Raw genomic sequence first — 9,630 nt, forward strand, 5'->3', positions numbered from 1 at the left:
GTACATGGCCGAGGCGTGGCTTAAGTTGGTGGGGAGGGGGACATTCTGAGGTCGTAACCTGCTTCTTCCCCCCACCCCACCCGTCCCTCTTCTTACGTCCCCGTCTGCGCATGCGTGTCTGCGGTGCTCCTGTGACTCGCGCGACTCGCTTCGCGGTGACAAGTAGGACCCGAGTCACGTGGTTACCCCTCCCACCTCCTTTCTTCCCCTTATCCCCCTCAATCTTCCCTCTTCCCCCCTCCAGCCGTGATTTTTAACTCCCACCCAATGTCTGCGGTCTCTTGTTTTTGATCAGCTGAGCGACTCGAAGATCAAAGCCCTAATGAGCGAAATTATCGTTGGCGGCATGCCGGGTACGTCAATGTGGAATAACATTTTTAATTTCAGTTAAGTAGGACACACACACACGGAGGGTTGGCTTGTGAACACTAACACAGGTTGGTGCGAGGGAGAGTTTGGGGGAGAGAGAGAGGGTAGAGAAGGAAGACACCTTTGAGCCAGAAAGCAGCGCCGGCAGTGGCTCACCCACCGCCCTCCTCACCTCGCGCCGTCAACGCGCCGCCCACAAGCCGGGTGGATCTCGGCACGAGCGCTGTAAGTGTGCGACCACGCGCCGTGCGTGCGCAGACAGCGTTTCGCGCGTTACCGGGGTGTGGAGGGAGCCTGGTCGCCCCGCGCCTCGCGTCCACTACTAAAGGAACGCGATCTCACCCCGCTGGGGCATACTCCGGCTCGTCGTGTGTCCTGGAACTTCTTGTCGCCTGTGCGCAGTCGATCGACGACGAAGCCCTGAGGTCAGGTACATTTCATGTGTTATGCTTGCATCATCATCATCGTCATCGTCATCGTCACTCATGTTGACACTCGCGAAGGCCGCTGTCACGACGACAACGACGACAATGCCCACGCTGGCAGCGCTGACGGTGAGTGGGGGAGAGCAGCAGGTGAGGACTCTCATCCCCCTCACTACGTCGACGGGAGAGCGGTTCCTGGTGGCCGGCCCTTGCATCGTGCTGAAAACGTCACTTCCGACCGTCGCGCAGCACCTGCAAGCCCTCCGCCCCCTTCTCAAGGCCGACAGCAGCAACCGCGGCAACAACCCAACCGCCACCAGAGCTGACAAGACGACGGCGACCCGCGCCCGTATGAGAGGTTTAAAGGGAGGCTTCAAGAAAGATGACGTCGTCGTTGGCGGGAGCGGAAACGAACCCAGCGCCTTACGCTGCAAGCGCCGGATCGACTTCGGTTCCCTGGGGCTGCCGCGCCCCATGCCGGCCACCATGGCCAGACGCAACGAGCGCGAGCGGAATCGGGTGAAGCAGGTCAACCTGGGGTTCGAGACCCTACGTCAGCACGTGCCTTCCGGTCGGCAGAACAAGAAGCTGAGCAAGGTGGACACGTTGAAGGAAGCCGTGCGCTACATCAAGCACCTGCAGCAGGTGTTGAGAGATGCTGACCCCACCGAGTCTTCCGGCTCCGCTTTCCTCACCACCATCGCCGACACCATCCACTTGACATCCCGCGGGGCAGTGACGTCAGCGACGGGCTCTGACGTCACATCCGCTTTAGCAGTATCGGACGAAAGTGTTGGTGCCACTTCCGCTTCCAGTTCCACGGTCGCGTTAATGGAGGACACATCGGACGTCGACTTCGAATGCGAAATGTCACAGACGACAGAAGACGAGGCTGACGACGAGGACGACGACGACTTCACGAGTATCACGCCTACGCTGACCTTTGTCCCGGAAATAGAAAGGCTAGCGGCAGGTTCCCCGTTCTCGCACCTGGCCCCTAGCCCCGTCCCCAGCCCCGGTTCTCCAGGGACCTCCACCACCACCGTCACTACTACCACCTCCGCCGTCGTCTTCCAACACGACCACGACAGCTACAACTACCTGGCGGATCGTTGGTGCGGCGGGTCTGACGGAGCGTCCAGTCCCTCGTCGCCGAGTCAGTCCAGCTGCGGAGCGTCCGAGATCTCGTGTGACGAGACAAACAGCACGAACTGTGACCCCTACCACGACCTGTCCCCTGACCTGGCCGACTGGCTGTGCGCCAAGTTCGACATCGCGGACGAAGATGTGTTTCGCTAGCTGCAGTCTGTCGCAGGTCAGTTGATGATATATCTTCCTTTTCTTTTTGTCTTCCTTTGCATTGCGTTGCTTTTAGTCGTTTTGTTTTGCTTTATTTCCTGATGAACTATTGTTTGTTTGTTGTTTTTGTTTGTTTGTTTTGTTTGTTTGTTTGTTTGGTTTTTTTTTAATATTGTCTTCTTGCATCGAAACATTTACTCGTGTAGATCGTGGGTGGATAACGGTCAGCGTGAGACTTTTCTTCTTTTCTCTTTTATTTTCCTTTGTTATTTATTTCTTTTTCTCTTCTTTTTTTTCCTTTATTTCTTTCATTCTGTCTTTTTTCTTCCTTTCCTCTTCCTGTTTTTCTGAAGTCCTCATCTACATTCTAATCATAAGCCAGGGGTGAACAAAATCCGACCCTTTTTTCGTCTGTCTATTCCAGCGCTCTGTAACAAAAAAATGTTCGTTGCTGCAACACGAGGGTTGTGAAAATAAACATTCAACCCTAATCAGCAACGCCTGTCCTCCTCCCTCCTTTTTTAACCTAATTGTCCTTTCTATGCATACCGGATGTTGTCATATAGGGGTGGCGAAGTATCGAGGTAGACTGTACCCTCAGTGCGAGGCCAGGTCGGGTGTGAGCGATGTGACCCGCGCGCTAATTTGTCAACGGTCCTTGTGTGGCTGCCGTTGGGCGTCAATGGAGTCGAGCAGCGCGCTAAATGCTGTTTTATTCGTCTAAAACATTGATTTCATCGCAAAAGGCAAGACGAGAACAAACAAACCGCGCTCGTTGATCGCCTGGCTAGTTTATTGGCGCAGGAAAAGCCACTTCCTCTCCCCTGTCCCCCTGAACCACCCACCCCACCTCGAGTAAAGATAACAAGGGAGGCACGCGCAACCGTCAGCATTCTGATTGGCCGTAAAATTGCGACGCGTGCCGCCAGATAATTTTGATTGGTTGGCGTAATTGGTTGTGAGAGCGTGGCTTGAGGGTGTCCGTGTTGAGTCACTGAAATTACGGGTACATTATTCGCGACGACGACATTCGACGTGGCGCCCATTAGTTGCACAAAGGGGAGAGAGAAGGTTCTGGAAGGATTTAAGGGTAGCGTGATAACGGTTGTGTAGGTAAAACATATCAACAGTTCTTATGTGCATCAGCTGGTTGGTATACCTGCTGTGCCCGTGTGTATCAGGTGGTCGTAGGACGGCGTGCATGACGTGGTCGTATGAGGAAAGTGGCAGTGCGCATGCGTGAAAGTTGTAGAGTGGCGGCATGCATGAAGGCTGTTATTACTGCTGAAAATATCTTTTTCCTGTTTCTTTAAGATCACAATGTCAATCACAAAAATTAAAAAAAAAAGAGTCCTTACTGTCACTTAGCTCGAGCCTCGTGACAACCCTCGCACCTCGCTTGACCCTCAGTTCGCAGCACTCAGCCTGGACGATGGCTTCCATTCCTACTTTTTATTTCGCTGTTTTCTCCCGTCCAACTCCATAAACCTGACAGCCCAGGTCCGCCGCTAGGGGGTAGGCCATTTCAGTTTTATGGCAGGAAGCCATCAAGTCGATTTGGTACGTCGATGATGTAGACACGGGAGTGATCCTCCGTTAGTCTATTATTCTAGGCGAGGGAAGTCTAGTGTTCTGAGAGTAGACAGGAGAGCTGCATGTCGGGTGTATTTTCGTATGTCGCATCTCAACGGAGCACCAAGCGATTCCTGTAATTCAATACCATCCATCCCATAATCAACGGTTAAAAGCAGTATTTTTCTAACATTGAGTAAGCGCGCGCACTCACACACACGCTTTATTAACGGCCGCTCGCGCACGAGGTGAGAGTTCATTTCCGGTGCAAGGCGCCATGACGAGGTGGATGGCGGCCAGTGATACAAGGTGAGGCCGAGGCTGTCAATGGCGGCTCGTGCCGTTTGATGTCGAGATCGCGAGCCCGCTGCGCCGAGGTCCAAAAGGCGCATACAAATCTCAGACTTGAAAGAACAGAAAGCCGGGGCCTCGGTGCCTCGGGTCACGTGGGTGCACGGGTTTTGAGCATCGACTCCCATCCTTTTCAGTTATTTATGTCTTGTTGCGGTTCAAAAGCGTGCCACGGAGAAAGGCTAAAGCCCGTCTCACACAGCGCGACATGACTGAGTCGCGAGCAGGTCTGCAGGACGAGACCTTCACCACCCAACCCATCCTCCATCTTAGCCTGCATCTAGGACCGGAGGATAGAAGGCAATTCTTTTGACCTCAATTTGATAAAATCAATTAAGCTGTGGTCACTGAATTTGGCGATGTTGGTCAGATGACTGTACACGTGTCTTCTTACTTCGGCCATAAAATGTCAGGAACATTTGCATCATCAGGCGTAAACAAAGCACAAGCAGATCATGTGACCCTATTCTGGGGACAAGCTTGAATCAAAGTTTTTATGAGGGACACCTAATATCGTGTACCCTGATTGAGAAATGCTAATTAACACATCTTGTGTATATAATATGTATGCTATATCTATATATAAACGTACTCGCAGTTTGTAGAGAGCTGTAGTTTCTGTGTTATGATTATTCTTGGACATACATAGTCATACTCGCCCCTCCACCATATCTCTCCCTCCTTTCAGCAGATGGCTAGCGGGTGCATGAAGTTTAATTGCAAAGATTTGCCATTTACTCTCAGTTGAGTTGGAAACGCCTGTGTAAATACAATCAGGCCACCCTCGTATTTTACGGACAGGGTCCGGGTCAAAAGAAAACAAAAAGGAGATTTTTTATAGGAGGTCACAAACAGGTGCCTCAAAGAGTTTTTGCCCTACTCCCCCTCCCAAAACTTCCCAACACCCTCCCTTTTCATTTTATGGTAGCTGCGAGTCAATATTGAGCACAATGAAAACATTCATTCAGAAGGCAAATCAAACATGACTGACGGCAGTTCTTACAGAACGTATCAACCCATGAATGAAAAGCCAGGAGGGACCGTCGGGACCATTTCTTTCTTTCTGGCTTTTGTTCTTGAGTGGTTGAATGGACGTTTCCTACATACCTGCCTGTCTGGTTCGGATCCATGAATGCGAGACGCGAGGTTAGCGGTTGAAGGAGGTCTTTTCACCCCGTTTAACTTTTTTTCTTTTCTTTCTGAGGCCTCGACCCGACCCGTCTACACCCAGATTTTTAAGTGTATTTCATTTTATTTTTAGCTTTATTTTGAAGGGATTGGATGATGAAAGAAGCGCACGTGGCAGGCTGGTGTTCCCCTGGTGACAGGACCGCTTCGTGTAAGGGGACGTAACTGTGACAAATGAAGGAGCTTAGTGCCGCTCGGGTGCCTCATACAATTCCAGTTCTTGTAAATCCGAGATGTTGTACCCTCATACCAACACTTTATTCTTCGTATTCTTTTTTCCCTTTGCTACAAGCTACCCGGGCAGTTCCCTTCTGGTGAATGAAGTCCCCTTCTGTAGGTCTCCCCTCGCGCCATGTAATTTGGTTGTGAGGTGCCAGTTGCCACATCTCTGCCAATGGAGGCAGATGTAGACCATGCCTTCAGTATAAATGATAATTATCCTATCGGGGAAAGAAGGTCTGCCAGAGACGAGATCCGATCTCAGGAGGGTTGAGGCCAGAATGACTGTAACAAAACTGTGAGATCAAGATGTACAAAGGCAGACAGTTACAGACATACAACAACACAAAATCTTGTAATTTTAAATTCCATGCAAGGTGTATTCAAGTATTCAATTGCTTTATATACAACAGGATCGAGGCTATGAAGCCAAATGGCGGGTAACAGCTACAGCTTTTTTGACCCTGTCCTCAGTCCTTACAGAATATTTGAAGAGAGATGTCACGTGCTTTACAATTCTGAACTTCTCCTCGTGCTCAGACACACGAGATGTTTCATGTTCGACCATTAAGGGGGCAAGGCATTTGATTATTCTCACATTTCATCCCCTCCTTGCCTCTTGCATCGCCTTTTGGTCTGGCGCCGGGAAGTGAGCCTCGCTTTCACGGGCAGTCGCGAGAAATGGGTCAGCCCCACACCCCTTGTCCTCGGTAAACCGGGTAGATCGCTGGGTAAACACCGAAACTTGACCGAGAAGTTAGGACACGCGGGGTGCATGATCATTGTGCTCTCTTATCCACTGTTTCTCGAAACTTCTCGTTCTTCCTCCTTCCCCTCCTCTGTCGTCTGCTCCATGTTGTTGTCCGTATTTTGATGAGCATGCGATGTATTTGTATGTATGCCATGTCTGTAGTTACCCAGAGATGTGTATATTATATATGTGTATGTGTGTGTCTCAACTCCTCTCTCTCTTTTTTTTGGGGGGTCGCTTCTTTCTTTGTTTCGCTTTATGTGTGTCTAAATTAGCGAACTCAGACTCTCCCTCCGTCCTACAACCTATTTTATGCAAACAAGCTCCGGGTTTGCTAAGACCGCCGGGTATTCAGTCGGTCTGTTACATCTCTGTGAAAATATTTAGACTGTCATTTCTCGACATTCAGCATTGAAGCAAAGCGACCTCTGGTGTTTGCGCAGTCCTCTATGCGCATTCATTCAGACAGAAATTATGTTTTCTATACTTGTTCCTCAAGCTACGTGCGTATCCCATGATTCTGCGGACCAGACGGGCGGCCATGTGATGAGGTGTCATGGCGGACGTCGCCATGTCTGTTGACATTTGTTGCTGTAAACTATAATGCTCGCAGTCCGCACGCCCAGTATTATTCGCAATCGCCCTAATTGTGTGCTCGCCCTCTGTTACAGGAAGCTTCATTTGACTGGAGCGTGGCCAATCATCAGAAGGGTCGAGTCGGCGCAGGGAGACCTGCTCTAGCAAGATGGCTCTCGCACCAAGGGAGATAACCGTCAAGAGGGTGGAAGGCAGAGGGTGCGGATCCCAGTCGATCACCGACAAGCTCACCTTATTTTTCCAGCGCTGACTTCTTCCGCTTGGGTTCGCAGTAACAAGCAGCGAGACATTAAAATCAGACAGATGTCGCTGACTGTGAAATTGTCGAGTAGGGCACGTGTGTGTGTGAGAGAGAGAGAAGGAGAGAGTGCGAGAGCTTATTGTTATTGTCTTCCTCTGAGTAATGACTCCTGACCCGCTGTTCAAGCGGAACTTGTTAATCTCAAACGAAAACCAGGTGAAGTGGACACCCGTCTACATGGTCAGCAATCGTGACTGCTGGTTGAGGTGAACGATTTACACGAGACTGGGGTCGAGCATACGTGACCTCTGCTTGGGGTCACCGATATCTACGTGACGAGAGACTGGTATGTGGCTCTTGCCAGGTCACGCACAAACACTGTTTACAGCTTTATACAGAGTGCTCGGTGCTGCCTTCCTTTTGAACAAGTTGGAGTTCACGGATCTCTTTCAACTGTGCCTTACACTAACTTCTCCGCGACTACGAGAACGGACTGACGTTTAGATGCACGGGGAAGAAAAGACAGGAACCATCACAGGAAACGAGCTGGAAATGTGAAGTGTTTTTTTAAGGCCTTTAAGTGCTGTTCAGTTTGTTCTGTTTTGCTGAAATGTTCATGTCGCACGGGGATGGGATAACCTAAATTAGGATACTGTTGTATGGATGGTTGGATTAAGCAGTTAGTCGTGTGTACAGATGTGCGGACGGAAGATGTGAGAGAAAGAGAGATGAAATCAATCAACCTGGTTTTTTTTAAAATATACTTTACAAATCTGTTTGCGCAAGTCTGTGCTTTTTTTTAATACAGCACTTGAACTAGAACTGAAAGCTGGAGGCGACATTGAAAAAGCCTTCTTCACTGGCTGCGCGCGCATCCCTTATCGTCACGTGCGCGCCAGCTCTAGAATTTTCTTTTCCTACTCGTGCCCTCTGGTTGACCTTACCGAAGCCAAGGAGGATCCATGAGTGACCGCCGCTACCTCCGTTCAACCACTAAACTCTTTTTTATACCCGTCTTCTATTCATCCACTTTCCATCGGTCCTTTCCTTCAGTTTTTTTTCCTCCGTTCCGTTGTACTTCTAAGCTCTCCCCCCATACCCCACAAAAGTACACACCACCCTTTTCCCGCCCCTTTAAGAGCCGCCAGGAATAGGTTAAAGATGACCCCCACGAATCTCTTTCCTCTGCAGACATCGGCACCTCGGGTGACAACTACCCTTTCAATTGACATTGTTCCGAGGGGACACCTCGTGTTAGCGAACCCTCGTCAGAACTACCCGCTGCTGTCGAGGCGCCTTTTTCTCTGTCCACCCGACCCAACTAGAAGCTCATTATGCTCCCGCGACAATTTGCATCAGCTGTCATATTTCACCGAGGCAAGCCAGAGGATAGGCCGATAATTATAGGGAACCTGGCTCCCCGCAATATACTTTGCCGAGGGTCGGCCAAATGGGACTCGTAGACGAAAGTGCTAAACATTACTTGCCCTCAAAACAACAGTAATTATGTTCTAAGTCGCAACAACGGCGCCGTACATTCAGAAAAGAAAGATGTTGGTGTTGTAGACACTCAAATGTTGTTTTTTATGTTTTTTTTTTATCATGTTTACCCCACGCACAAAAGTCTGTTTATTTTCGAACTCCTTACAAAATTTTCCCTTCGCAGTCGTCTATGACGAAACAATTGTATCTACCGGTGCCCGAGAGTTTGTGGAGATGTCAGGAAAGGTTGTTGACTGCTTGGAAAACAATGTTTTTAACTCGAGGTTGAAGTCCGAATTGTTTACCAACAGCGACAGTCACGTGAGTGCTGATGTTCAGTTCTAGACATTTAAGATGGTTGGGTACACACAGTCTGTTGTCAGTCACAGAATTTTGTAAATGAGACAAAGGGTAAACTCGATATTTACACTGACCAGCTCCCTGTCTCCATCACTTTTCACATTCTACATCAGTATTGCTTGTGCAGTTCATCTGCGTGTACTCTCGTGAGATGCGCCTGTGTGTCGAACCTGTTTCTGTATTATTAAAATAAAATAAGAGATGAAATAAGCGAGAAAACATGAGCCATTGGGTCCTTTTTTAATATATTGAATCATGTGTTTTTGAAAAACTATTGTTTATTTTCAATGTGTACATTCCACCACGGTGTTCACTCAGCATTAACTGTGTATTCCGCCATGTACATACCATCGACATGTTTCTGGTAATACTGGCGCCGATGTGTATCTATGCAATGTATATACCACCAAAGTGTTCTTGGCTGCTTGTACATGTGTTGTCAGATTTATATTATTATTATTTTTAAACACCGTTTACCTGCTGCTTAACAAGGTGTACAGCGAAATATTGAAACCTACTCGACATGGAGTTTTCATGAAAATATATTTTGACTGAAGATGTGTCGTTGGAGTCTGTCATTGCAAGTTTGAATTTGAATGCGTCTGACAGTCGACAGACGGACAGACTGACAAACAGCTGACGACCCTTCTTGTGCATTCCCCCAAATACAACAAGTCCCTGTGTTGACACTCTCCTACTCTGTAACGGGCCGCAACTCTTGAAAAGCTTGAACACCTGGGTGAGGGAGAGCGAGATGAGTTAATTACATGTAAGTA

At 49.0% G+C, this 9,630-nt stretch overlaps 1 protein-coding gene across 1 annotated transcript; it reads left to right on the plus strand.

The window, feature by feature from the left end:
* Positions 1-341: 341 nt before the first annotated feature.
* Positions 342-9,405, plus strand: LOC112566887 (achaete-scute complex protein T8-like). The gene is made up of 2 exons (XM_025243304.1): positions 342-2,109; positions 6,846-9,405. The coding sequence occupies exon 1, from the start codon at positions 816-818 to the stop codon at positions 2,091-2,093; it is 1,278 nt and encodes a 425-aa protein (XP_025099089.1). The 5' UTR covers positions 342-815; the 3' UTR covers positions 2,094-2,109; positions 6,846-9,405.
* The last annotated feature ends 225 nt before the right edge of the window (positions 9,406-9,630 follow it).

Source organism: Pomacea canaliculata, linkage group LG6, assembly GCF_003073045.1.
Source record: "Pomacea canaliculata isolate SZHN2017 linkage group LG6, ASM307304v1, whole genome shotgun sequence".
NCBI classification, from domain to species: Eukaryota; Metazoa; Mollusca; class Gastropoda; order Architaenioglossa; family Ampullariidae; genus Pomacea; species Pomacea canaliculata.

Coding starts and splice junctions, on each gene's coding strand:
- LOC112566887 (XM_025243304.1), top strand. CDS start 816: ATGCTTGCATCATCATCATCGTCATCGTCATCGTCACTCATGTTGACA.